General features: G+C 36.7%; 1 protein-coding gene across 2 annotated transcripts in view; it reads left to right on the top strand.

Annotated features, from left to right (window-relative positions):
* SGCZ (sarcoglycan zeta) overlaps positions 1-13,999 on the top strand; it is a 222,829-nt gene extending 208,830 nt beyond the window's left edge. For both annotated transcript variants that reach the window (XM_055796834.1, XM_055796833.1), the window contains 2 exons: positions 647-770; positions 13,558-13,999. In XM_055796834.1, coding sequence (XP_055652809.1) covers positions 647-770; positions 13,558-13,785 — 352 coding nt within the window. In that variant the 3' untranslated portion in view covers positions 13,786-13,999. The remainder of the gene's footprint in view (positions 1-646; positions 771-13,557) is intronic.
* The last annotated feature ends 233 nt before the right edge of the window (positions 14,000-14,232 follow it).

The raw sequence follows: 14,232 nt of genomic DNA, 5'->3' as shown, positions 1-14,232 counted from the left end.
GTAGGACAGTAGCTGCTTTGAGGAAAGATACCAGAAGCCAGTGATATTTCTCTTAACCCTATTATAACAGGGTTAAAGAGCATAATGACTATTCTGAAGAAAAGAAAAAAAATGTACAAAAACTGCACAATGATAGAGACATAACAGATTTTTTTTCTCTTCTTCATATATAGTGCTGCTAGACCTACAAGAAATATGAATGAACCTGTGAATACACTCATTCTAATCAGTTTTACATCATTATTTAAAACTTTTTATTTTCTTTTTATCTAGTTGAACTTTTGTCATTGGTCACTAAGCAGACTGTAGTTATTAACCTGGCATTACAGAAGCACTCACAGATGTGTGGATTTTTAAGTACCTATATTTCAGTATTAGTATAGTCAAGTAAATTGGGTAATAATGCCAGAAAGCATCACTAAGCAGAGAAGCTTATATCAGTATATGCTGAACTGTCTCAAACAGGAATAGATTTAAACATACTTTTTTTTTTCTTTGTCCAGTTCATAAAGTGTAGTGAGAGAACCACATGTATAACTAGTTTCTACTGCTTTACCATTCAAAACCTTTATATCTACATGCATTGTAGGTTTTGAGACTGAGTGGGTTTTGATGGTTGGATTCAGTGATTCTTTTTGTCTTTCAGACTTGAATCTCCTACGAGATCTTTGGTGATGGAAGCACCCAGAGGAGTGCAAGTCAATGCAGCTGCAGGAGACTTAAAGGCTACCTGTAGGAAAGAACTGCACTTACAGTCCACAGAAGGGGAGGTAAGTTACAGCTCTGCCCATTGTAATGCAAACAGTGTGAGGACAGTTTATTCTGCAGCAAGGTAAACATCACAGGAAGTGTTCTGCGTTTGCCTGTCTTAAAGTAATTTTGGTTTCGCTTGCTCAGTTATTAATACTTATCTGCTTTTTTCAAATATTTGAATCACTAAGTTTTATTCACAGTGAAATCTTGTTATATTAAAAATAATTCTTATCTATATTCATTTAACTAATAGTCAAGGAAAAAGCTAACCAGTCCTTCAGCGCATCCGTGGGATAGAGACAGCCAAGCAATAGTAGTAAAAAATTACTCTGGTTGAATCTGACAAACTAAGAAGAGAAGTTTGGATTAATTTGGATTTAAATTTCATTAAACAAATTCGTTCTACATGTGATTTTTTTTCCTTGAACTATTACTATCTCTGTAACAGAGACAGAGTACTTCAGTGGTATGTTCACGGTTTCATCAGTGTCTTGTTTCAGTGATCAGCCCAACATAAAAACATTTTGGTATAGATTCTTCATGTGTAAACCTGTGCAAACTCACGAAAATTATTTTAAATTGGGTCACTGGTTTCACTGGCAATCCTTGTACTGCAGAAACGCATGAAAGATTACTGGTATGAAAGCACTTTCATCTTCAATCCTTAAAATGATATAACATTAAAAAGACTTGAGCAAGGGTATCAAAGGCACTCAGATTGCTATTAGGCACTTTGGAGAAATGGATAGGTTTTCAAATTGTTCTCCATGGGACTTGCCAGGTTACAGCATTTTGTCTTTATGATTATGAAGACCAACTGGTTGTTTAATGTAGCTATCTTATTGGGAATGGAGCTTTTTAGAATTTTTTTGCCTTTTGTGCTTTATTATGTATTTTCTACCAAATGTTCCCCAATACTTTATGAACTATCCAAATAAACAACAAACAAAACCACCATTCACATCTGTGACAGATAATCCCCTGCAATGCACTCTTTGTATTACAATGTAGTCAGGAACAATTTTGGTCAATATGCTGCATCAAAAGTCTGTTTTGATAACATTTTTCTATTGATGCAAGTGTCTGTCCTGCATAATTAAAACACAACAATTTCATAATTCAGAGCCTCAAATATTTATATGCCAAATGCTCCATCTTATTTCTGAGTTTCTCCAAAAGCCAGCTCTTCCCGGTCTCTCATCTTTACTTACCACCTCTTCAAATATCAAGTCTTTGTTACTGTTTCCTAAAGTTGCTGAGGTAGCAGTAAGGACAATCTAATCCTCTTTTAACAGCAAATACTGTCCTCCATCCCCCTTGTCCTTTCTATTGGTATTTTTATTACAGGAGTTACAGCTTCCTGTAACCTTTTTTGCTTCTCCTCCATAAATCCAAACCTTACCCAGTCTAGTATGTTTCCTAATTTATTAACATAGTTTTTTCACCTGCAATGTATTTTTTTTCTTTCACTAAAACATAATATTCAAATGGAAATGAAAAAGCAAAAAATAAAACCAGACTGTTACCGTTCCTCAGTCCTGCATGATCCCTGAGGCAACGGTTGTATGTCTTGCTTTGGTACCATGCATCTGTGTGGTGCTTTGTACAAATATTTAATCTGTGAATTCATCAGTCATATTTTTTTTCTGTATCAACGCTGTGAGTTTATCGCATGACTTCTAATTTTTTTAAAGTATTTACTATGACTTACTGAAAAGGTAGTTTGGGAAATAATAGTCCTGTGACATCAGTTGGACTGTAAGAATGGGAACTCAAGAAAGGGTATAATGACTGTATTATGTATTATTCATAACTGGAATTCAATTCAGCATTAAATGTTTTGTAGGAGAAAAAGTGCCATTGTAAAGCAGACTTTGCTGAACTTCATATTAAAGATCATTATATTCCTCTACATGATAAATATTTTGCCTTCCTGTGATTTCCCACGTAGATGTTAGATTGATAGTTATCAGAGAGCAAGTTACCTACCTTTCCCCACTCTTTGCTGAGGAGCTGTTCTCTTCTGACAAAGTTCAGGGTCTAATTATCTCTTCAATACTTGCAATTCCAGTAAGATCTGTAAAGAACTGTTCCTGAAATCTCAAGAGAAATTCCATCCTGAGGTCTGACCAATGCCTTTATATTCTGCTATTTTATCTCTTACTACTAGAGAGGGTCAGAGCAAAATGCAAAATCCCTTTGGAAGGCTTACGACGAGTTTCCACAGCATCACTGATTGTGCAAAGTTACTGTGACCACATTAGGGAATTGCTGGACTAATTACAGCCTGGTGTGAGGAGCTAGGGCAAAGATCTGATGGATAAAATGTCTACATAACAGAATATCGATTGGTATCTTTGCTTACAGCCCAACAGATATACCACACATTACCAGACAGTATGGAAAAAAGTGTAAAGGGTTTATCATTACTCATTTTAAATAAAATACATTTTAAAACTAAACAAAGTATCCATGTCAAAAATAATTTTCATTTAGCCTCAAAATGTATGCTTTATCAGTCAGGTTTCTTTCATGAATAAAAGAATATTGTCTTTGTAAATTGGATCTGTGAGCCATTTTTATGATAAGACATTTCTTGTACTAGAAAAAGACAAGTTATTTGTATTATTCTCAGACTAGTTAACTAAATTTAACTTATTAATTTTTGTAAGCTTATTTGTAAAGTCATCAAAGATATGTGAATTAATATTTTCCTTCTATAGCATAATTATTGCCCTGTTATGCCAGAAAATAGTTATGTGGAAACTGGAATCAACCACTTACAGCCATGTAGCAGAACATTATGATATTACTGTGTATTAATATATGAAACATATATTTTATTTTTATTTATGAATAAGTTAAGAATATTTTAAGAACATAAATGTGTTTATGAATACTTTTCTTCTAGCCTTATTTCTCATGCAGTATAATCTTCAGCCTCCCACATCATAAACTGAATGCCTCTGCAAGTATTCTGAATTCTGCTGTTTGATACGTTTTCTTTTTATTTACTGCAGTCTTATAATAATCCTTTTAGCCCTATTACGCATTATAATGTGTGATCCCAGACTGAATACTGGGGGCTGTAATTTAGACTCAGATTCCACTGCCCTTTATAAAGCTCTTGAGCTTGCACCCTTGTGAGTTGAGGCATCAGCAGAATCCTTTGATTTAATTATAGCTTGGCATTTAATTGCGAACTATGTATTACTCTATAAATAAACTATAACCAATGGTTTAAAGCAGCAATCATTTACAAGAAAAATGAAATGTGAAGCCCCAGGCTCTAGCTGAATCTATTGGTTCATATAAGAAGAAAAAGAACATTTCTTGCCTGGAAATTCAGCACGATGACTGCTAGTTGATTACTACTACTTCTTTCACATATAAACACAATACAAAAGTACAGATCAGTTTTGAATTCTGTAGATACTAGATTTTGCTAGGCATGACAATATGTTAGAATTGAGCCTGAAACACATGATCATATAATGATAACAAGCTTAAAGGATCATTTGATATTGTCCACTCATTGGTCTAACAACTAATTTTAATGGTTTTGACAATATGCCACCCTTTGAAGGAGAAGGCTGCTAACTCACCTCAGCTCTTCTGAGTCTTATGCAGCTTCTATGTATTTTTGCAAGCAGCTTCTATGTAAGCTGGGCTCTGCACGATCATTGCATCTGATTGACTGTCAATGACCAAGTAAATGAAGGCAAAGCAACTCACAGAGGCTTCTGATTTTTACAAACATGTTCATACTAGTCAATCTGTCTGTGACCTTTTTCCCGTTTACTTTATGCCCTTGTATTTCCTTGTCAAATTAAACTCCTTCATAGTATCGTTTGTAGGCTATATTTGGCTGTTTCTGGCATAATGAGGCTGATCCTTGGTGAGGCTTATAGCTGTCATATTAAAAATGAGCAATACTTTAACAAAGTTTACTCAAAATCAGTGTAGCAGACAAGACACCAAGTTTATAGTTACCGTTTTAGAACAACACAGTTTACAAAGCATACTCCCAAGTTTATTTTGAAGAGACTAACAAATGCATAATTTACTAATATTTGATCTATATTCGTATCCAGTTCTCTTTGTAAGTCCAGGAGATGTATTTAACACAGAGATTAATACTTAATAAAACTTGACTAATCTTCACTTGTAAACCCAACCAACAGTACAATTTTAAGGCTTTGGGTTTGGTGGGATTTTTGTGGATTATTTTTATGTTCTGAAACAGGAAAAAAATATGGAATTTTTTAAAATTATCTAAATACATTGAACCAGAATTACCTTGTTCTTGTTCTGCAAGGTGCTTGCCATGACTACAGAGAAATAGCTGATCAAAGGCAGCAACATTTCATAGATTAGTTCAATTCAGCTGAGTTGTTTGTCTGAGATTAAATGTTTGCAAAGAAAAAACAAAATTAAACGTTTGATATGGATGAAGTGAGCTCAATAAAAAATAAGCAATGGCAGGCTCTAAAGCTCAAAGATCAACTGTTTATTCACCAAAAACTGTCTAAAAATTATGTGCTGCATTTTGTTATCACAGCCTTTTTGCATGGTATTAACCAGCTGACTTGTCACTGTTGTCTGGGAGGAAAGAGACTATTTAAAATAAAGGGAAATTTTCTCTGTTGTTTTTTTTTTTAAATTTTTGATTTCAAGAATTCTATTAAGATCTTTTGACATATAATAAAACTATTAAAATGCCATTCTCTTGTTAAACAAAAACTTTCATTTTCAATTTAAAACAATTATTAATGTGTAAGTTAATTTATAGTAAAAAATAATTTCTATGTGGAAGTCTACAACCAAAATGCAGTATTCCCAAACTACAAAAGCAAAGTGAACATTTTGTTCACGGGCAAATTTGGAAGGCAAATGTCATTGACCATTTTATCAGAAAAATAAAAAGAAGTGACAATGAATAATTTATTATAGAAGTAAATTATTTCTCCATTAATATTACATTTTAATCTAGTTCTGATTTAAATGATAATTAATTAATAAGTTTTTGTACTTGGTAGACTAAGCACAAATATTCCAAATAGATTTATCTTTCTGGGTTGGGTACATAAATCACAAAGTTGTCACATCTGTCCCCCAACTGAATGAATTTTCAAAGACTTCTGATATCATGTAGACTTTTATTCTGCTAATCGTTATGTGCAAGGGCATTCCATAAGCACTGGAGCTTGTAAACTTCTACTGGTCAGTGTTCACAACAACCCCATTTGATCATCCCTAAAAATTATTTCCTTAATAGAAAGAATAAATATATCAGAAAATTTTTGCTTCAGTTGCCAGCCATCTAATTTGCACTGTGGTTATAACTCAGAAATTACAATGTGTGCTTGTGTTTGTTTAATATTATTTTACAAAAATCTGGACTTTAAGCAAAACATTACTCTCATAAACACTACTTCAGTAGTCAAAAGTCAAAACACATTCTTCCTATCAAACAGGTATAGAACACTTCACTAAGGTACAATGTTATATTTAACATATATATATATCAATGTTATATTGAACATGTGTGTGTGTGTGTTAGTTTTCGTATCGCTTTCAGTTGTCAGTAGTTCCAGGCATAACATGGAGGTGGGAATGAGAGCCATGTTAACAAAAGAAGAAATTTGCCAGGGTGCCTCTGTCGAGGTGTATCAGGTATAATCTTCAGAATGAGAAAATGCACCACATCAGACCATACTTTGGTCCAAAGGTCTCATTTATCTTGTGGTCAATTGATCCTACTCTTATTTTCAGTACACAAATTGTACTAGATCTTTTGGTCTTCTCTGAAAATTTAGTATATTCAGTTTCATCCCAGTCATCCCATTCATTTCACTGTTTAACAGTTCCTCGATACTATTAATCATTATGACAGATATGGTTCCAGATACCGTGCCAGCATATGTTTAGATTTTACAAGATATATGCTATCAAGTTAATATTTATGAATATTTTTTTCTTTGAACTATCTTTCAGATTTAATGAAAGCTAGTTTAGGTGAATGGTTTTAAAATTAATGTCAGAATCACAGATTAGAACACAGTAAGAACAAATAGCACATGTGAACTAAAGTACTTCAATTTATCCTACAGTTCATCTTCATCTAGAATGTTAAAACATACTGGCACATGAAAATTACATAGTTGAGTTTAGTGACCCAATCTATATAATCCTCTTTTTATGTATGCTTCTGATAGCATATGCAGAAGAGCAAAAAGTAGAGACAGAATCTTGCATTGTTATAATTTAGATTAATTCTGAAGAGCTTAAGGGAATCAGAAAGCTTTATATAGGGAGATGTCACTACCATGTCTCCTCATACTGGTTGATGAACACCAGCCTTTCAGCTTTCCTTTTTGTCCACACTTCCTCCAGTTTCCTGCCATTTCTTATCTACATTAGCCCTGGAATACGCCTTTGCAGTTCTGTAGAATTACCTGTCCAATCAAACTGTACATGGATACAGAAAACTCTTAAAAAATATAAGTCTGAAATCTTTCATTTGGCTTTATCAACTTAGCTTACCATCTCCTGTCCTGAGAAAGCTTAGTCAAGGACCCAGTGGAGAAAGTCTATACATGGCAGTTTCATGTCTCTGTATGAAATGGCTTGTAGGAATATTTGATTTTGTTACCTCATGCCTATACTTTGCCCACTGAAAGTTGTCTCCTTCTGATTTTAATTAGTCAGCGGGTCTACTTTTAAATATTATAGGGCTAATATATTTTTCTTGGCTCTAAGATGTGCAAGACAAAGCAATGTTCTAGGATTTCTAAACCTTAAACATTTAGACAAAATTATGCTGCTTAGTGCTCTGCTCTCCGTGAAACAGCATGTCTGTGAGTAGCTGCTGGCTTTTCCATTTTGTAATCTTTCCAAGAATGGATGAAAGAATTGTTTTTATTCTTGCCTATTTATCTGCTGAGGTGTGAGACTCGGAGCATGACTGTCTTGCATGGCCTTGATGTATATGAAGTATTGAATGGCTTATCTCGTACCTTTCACAGCACAAAAGATTAGAGAAAGACCACTATATAGGTGCTTCCATTAACTACTGTCATCTAGCAACAGTGTTCCCTGGGAACATAATACTGTTCCATTTTTTGTCTTGCTACTTCTTCCCTTCTCTTTAAACACCTCATAACATCAGGCAATAAGTAGTTTAAGTTTTACTGATGTTGGAGGACTTTTTGGACGTGAATTTCAGTTTTTAGCAGATGATAGGAAGGGAGGGGCTATATCATGAAACTCTTCCCCTGAGATTCCTTATGTATTGGGCCACTGGGACGGCAGATTTGGACCCCTGCTTAACTATAGAAAGAATGTTGCATCTGTAAATTTAGCCTTTGTTTATAACTGCAACAGCATATATACATAGTAGCTTTCAATGCTGGCTTTAAGCCGTCTTTATTAATTTTCTTCATCTCGGGGTTCCCTAGCAATTAGCTATGGGAGTCTGTTTAAATTGCACAGCCTTCCCAGCTTTCTGCAAAGACGTAGAGCTTCTTAGGCTCACCACAGCAGATACACCCTCTCAAGAAGCTGCTTCAGTTTTTCTCAGACACTGTACCCTGGTATCCACATTGCTCACCAGATGTTCTGGGATGTGTGCTGGGACAGGACCTGATACCTACCACTCAAGATTATGATACCAGGAAAACCTGGATTGATCTACATCACACTGTGAAATTTGTAAACACCAGTGGAAAGGCATGCCCAGCTATGATTAAAAAGATCATTTAATTTAATGAGCAAAATAACTGAATTACATTGTATTGTAATGCATGCTGGAGTAACGTCCACTGGATGCAAGGCTTAGAGCATTACCCTATAGAACATCTGCAATGAGGAGTTGCAGAAGCATAGCTATCCTGATGTAAACACATAAAAATATTGAGCTCCTAGAAAATTATAATAAAGTTCAAAAGATTTAAATCTAGCCTGATCTCAGACACACATGCCCTCTATTTTTTTCTGAGTTAATTCTTGTTTGAATTGAGACACATCTTTTAGAACCCATTTGATTTTGGTTTACAGATTTCTCATGATCCTTCCCCATCACCACTGCACCTAAAGTGTTAAAATGGCCAATCACGCATTCTGACAAAAGTGCAGATAGCTAATCTTGTTGTTTGATTTTCTTACATGTATGTCTTCTACACTGAAGTGTCTTTTATTATCACATATATAATATTCTGATACCTCCTGCTTCCATTTTTTAAAACAAAAGCATAGAAAGAGTCTTTTCCTCAACTTTGATATTCCAATTATATCATGGCTTACTGGAAATCAGTATTAAAAGTCCAAGAGACTAGTCAGATTTATTGGGGGAACTATTTGTTAAAAGTTGTCAAGAGCTGCTGATTAAAAGTATCTGACATTACTGTCTCCTGTTTAATATCCGGTAGAGTTACTGTTGAAATTGAAAGTATTTTATCACAGTCATGTTCTGACATCAGTACCTGATTTTTCTCCAAGTGCAGAACTATGCTGAGCACTATTCAGTATAAAAGATACATATACTTACATAGAGCTTACACTGTTGAAGGCTACTGGGTTTTTATGCAATACTATTGATAACTCCATCATTGCTACCTTAATATTTCCTACATCAAAGTTGGACTTGTTATCATTTCTTTTATTATTGATAGGAGAAGTGAAAGAGTACTTTTTGTTACTCAGTATTCCATTGATGATTGTCTTTTGTTTCCTTCGTTCATTCTACCAGTTCCTAGCTTCTAGTTTGCTACCAAATTCTTTTTTCCCTCATCTGTTACTTTTTTTTTCTTATGCTCACTATAGTTACTTTCGCATTTACTACTAGCTGAGCTGAATGTTTCTGCATGTGTAATCTTTTTTTGTTGTTGGTGGTTTTTTTTGGTTGTAATTCTAGGTGAACATTATTAAGTTGTTCTCATCACCATCCGTATTTCTTCCTTCTAATTTTTTTCTGCAGGGGTTTTTGACTCCTAATTATCTCAGGTCTATGATACTGGACTTTTAAAGCAGCAATGGGTGTATGTGTGTGTAAATACATAATTCCTTTGTCATATAAATTAGAAAAGAAAGATGATCATTTGCTGTATTCTGTTTTTGTAATTAATTCCTCTATCAGTCAGAATGTGAATTAAAACAAACATCATGCTATGCAATTGTCACCTGTGCCTCTGAAATTCTCCCTTTCTGTTCCTTTTGGTGTAAATTTGCATCAATGACAGTATTTCACTCTAGGAACTGGATAATTCACATGATAGGGGGGTTATATTGTTTGGGACTACTTTCAGGCTGTATTTCCTTTGATAATCCCAGTCATTTACAATGCTTCTGTTATGAATGGTAAAATGACTATTGTTTACAAACAGGGAAGGACTGTTGAGTGACAGGGTGTCAGAAGACATCTTGGGCATAGGAATCATGACATGATGGAGTTTTTGATTCTCAGAGAATTAAGTTAGGGGGTCAGCAGAACCACTACCTTGGACTTCCAGAGGGCAGACTTTGGCCTGTTTCAAATTCTAGTTGACAGAGTCCCTTGGGAGGCAGTCCTGAAGGACCAAGCATTCCAGGAAGGATGAACGTTCTTCAAGAAGGTAGTCTTAAAGGTGCAGAAGCAGTCCAGCCCCATGTGTTGAAAGACAAGCCAGTGGAGGAGAGCACCAGCCTGGCTGAACAGAGAGATTTGGCTGGAACTCAGGGGAAAAAAGGAGAGTTTATCACCTTTGGAAGAAGGGGAAGGCAACTCCAGAGGACTATAAGTTGTGAGGTTATGCAGGGTGAAGATCAGAGAGGCAAACATTACCACAAAGGATAAGGAAAAGGCTGAGGTACTTAATGCTTTCTTTACCTCCATCTTTAATAGTAAGACCAGCTTCTCTCTGGCTACTCAGCCCACTGAGTTGGAAAACAGGGACAAGAAGCAGCATGAAGTCCCCAGAGTCCAGGAGGAAATAGTCAGTGACCTGCTGCTCCACTTGGACGTGCACAGGTCTATGGGGCCAGATGGGATCCACCCAAGGGTACTGAGGGAGCTTGTGGAACAGCTCACCAAGCAACTCTCCATCATCAATCAAAAGTCCTGGCAAACTGAAGAGATCCCAGAAGACTGGAGGTTAGCAAATGTGATGCCCATCTACAAGAAGAGCAGAAAACATTCTGAATGCCATCACGTGGCATGTGCAGAACAGCCAGGGGATCAGGCCCAGCCAGCATGGCTTTAGCAAGGCAGGTCCTGCTTGACTAACGTGATCTCCTTCTACAACAAGATGACCGACCTAGTGGATGAGGGAAAAGCTATGGATGTTGTCTACCTGGACTTAGTAAAGCCTTTGACACCACCTCCCACAGCTTTCTCCTCAAGAAACTGGCTGCTTGTGGCTTGGATGAGTGTACCCTTCACTGGATAAAAAGTGTAGGGTACTGGCTGGATGTCTAAACCCAAAGAGTGGTAGTAAATGGAGTCACAAGTGGTGTTCCCCAGGGCTCAGTGTTAGGGCCAGTTCTGTTTAGTATTTATATTGATGATGTGGACAAGGACATTGAGTGCACCTTCAGTGAGTTTGCAGACAAACCAATTTGGTAGGGGTGGGGGGGAGGAGGGGAGGGGGAGTGCTGATCTGCTGGAGGGCAGGAAGGCTCTGTAGGGGGATCTGGACAGGCTGGACCGATGGGCCAAGGCCAGTGTATGATGTTCAACCAGGAGAAGTGCTGGGTCCTGCACTTGGTCACAACTGCCCCATGCAACACTACAGGCTTGGGGAAGAGTGGCCTCGAGGAAAATGACCTAGGGGTGCTAGTTGACAACCAGCTGAACATGAGCCAGCAGTGTGCCCAGCTGGCCAAGAAGACCAATAACATCCTGGTTTGTGTCAGAAACTTTGTGGCCAGCAGGACAAAGGCAGTGATCATCCCCCTGTACTTGACACTGGTGAGGCTGCACCTCCAGTACTATGTTCAGTTTTGGGTCACTCCCTTCAAAAGGGATGTTGAGGTGCTGGAACATTTCCAGAGAAGAGCAACAAAGCTAGTGAAGGGTCTTATGACAAGCAGCTGAGGGAACTGGGGGTGTTTAGCCTGGAGAAGAGGAGACTCAAGGGAGAACTTATTGGTCTCCTCAGCTCCCTGAAAGGAGGCAGGTGGGTGTCGGTCTCTTTTCCCAGATAAGTAACAGGACGAGAGGACATGGCTTCAAGTTGCATCAGGGGAGGTTTAGGTTGGATATTAGGAAAAATGTCTTCATTGAAAGAGTGGTCAAGTATTGGAACAGGCTTCCCAGGGAGGTGGTGGAATCACCATCCCTGAAGGTATTTCAAAATGTGTAGATGTGGTGCTTAGCGACATGTTTTAGTGATGGACTTGGCAGTCCTGGGTTAACAGCTGGACTTGATGATCTCAAAGGTCTTTTCCAATCTACATGATTTTGTGATTCTATGATTCTACGACTGTGCATCAGCCCTTGTATGGGATTTTTCAGGCCTTCCTGATTTTTTTCCCAGCCTGTTTTTCTTCACCATTCTCTAAGTAAGGGCTTAGTAGTGCTTTTGCATTGCTTTTCTGCCACGTAGCACTGAATTTATCATAAAGTAATACTTGCTTCCTGTAGGAAAAAGCAATATATACCGTAACTTCCCAGGTTCTTTACATATACTGCCAAAATTGTGATACAATGGTGTCAAGTTGGCTTTGTTGATTTTCAGTATCTTATTCAAAACAATAGCAAGTATTTAAGGAACTTTCTTTTCCTAACCTTCATACTGTTATCTGCATGGCTTAATGCCATTTTGATTTGTTACCCGTCTTCTAGTTCTTAGTCTGCACCCGAGGTAATAACTGATCTTACTTCAGCTCTCATTTACTTCTTTCAAAAATAAAAATAAATTCTAAACAGCTGGAAACTTGTTTGTTTGGGTCAGTGGAAGACATGTTTTTTTTTCCTTTAGTTAACTAATTTCATGAAATTGTTTATTCAACACCCTGAAAATGTAACATAAGTGTAAATATTGCAGAGCTAGATACAGATTCATAAACATTACCTGTATCTGCAGTTTCATGATGAATCGTGTTATTTTCAGTGGAAGCACATTAAAAAAAAGAAACATTTTTAAAAATCATACTCATTGTTCAGAAACAAATGGGAATAGCTTGATGGGCTTCTTAATAAGACTTTAACCTAAAATCTTTTCTTCTCTTAATTTACATCAAATAAGCTCTTTATTTTGTGCATATGACTCTACCCTTATTCAGTTTTCTCTGGATGGAGCTGTTGTTAAGACCCAACAATTTAGAACAGTTCAGCATGTATTTCCAGCTGCTTACAGGAACACACTGGGGAATGTGCTTTAATGTCACTTCACACTTATTAAAATACAAGTTATTCTGGAGCAAGGATATAATACTGCCATGAATGAATAATTTTTAATCATAAAATGTACAAGTGAAAATTCAACCTGTTCAAAAATATTGTCAAAATGTTTTTGTATGACAGTGCTTGTATCTGAATCAACATGTTGGTTGAAGTATTTGCATATACTGTAGTACTGAGTATCAATGGATATAGAACTACGCTGAGTTGAAAAACAGGAAATGTCAGGGCTTTATTTCTAAAAAAATTATTTCTAATACATATTTCTAATGTTTCTAATAATATTTTTAATAATTCTAAGAAAATATTTCTAATTTTTTAAGCTATTTCTAAAAAGCTCATGACTGCCTCAAAACACTTCTTTAAAATATGTCACAATGCTGAAAGAAACTTACTTACTCCTTTTTTTTTTCCCCCTTTTGTAGATATTTTTAAACGCAGATACAATTCGCCTGGGAAATCTACCAGTGGGTTCCTTTTCCTCCTCCTCCTCCTCCTTCTCCTCCTCCTCCTCTTCCTCCTCACCCAGCTCTTCAGCTCCTCGCCAGACTATCTATGAGCTCTGCGTCTGTCCCAATGGTAAACTTTACCTGTCCCCAGCAGGAGCAGGCTCCACATGTCAATCCAGTAGCAACATCTGCTTGTGGAGCTAGAATGACTCCAATTTATCCTCACACCAGAATAGCCTTTTGTTACTATCCCTCTGCTTCACAGTTCTGCTCGGTTTCCCTTGTGACAAGTTTGATGCTTCAAACGGCCTGCAGAGCAACTTCTTCCAGTGTAAGCAGGAATACAGCGCTGCCTTCTCTTGTGGTTTGTGTTGCCACTCAATGTAGAGATGGAAGTGATATATTCAGAAATCAATGTATTCTTCATCAGGAAACCTGGAACATAATATCACCTTTTGTCCAAAAGGGAGAATAACACAGGTGCCTTTGCTACATGAAGTGAAGCACATAGTTTTAGATTTTTGCAGGACCTGGATATGAACTGCACATATACATATATATATACACACAGTACATTAAAAAAAAAAAAAAAAAATTGCCCAGAGTCTGATGGTGAGATGAATTGGTTCCCCCTGTATGATAAACAACTGT

Source organism: Falco peregrinus, chromosome 2, assembly GCF_023634155.1.
Source record: "Falco peregrinus isolate bFalPer1 chromosome 2, bFalPer1.pri, whole genome shotgun sequence".
Taxonomy (NCBI): Eukaryota; Metazoa; Chordata; class Aves; order Falconiformes; family Falconidae; genus Falco; species Falco peregrinus.
This window is presented reverse-complemented; position numbering and strand designations above follow the sequence as displayed.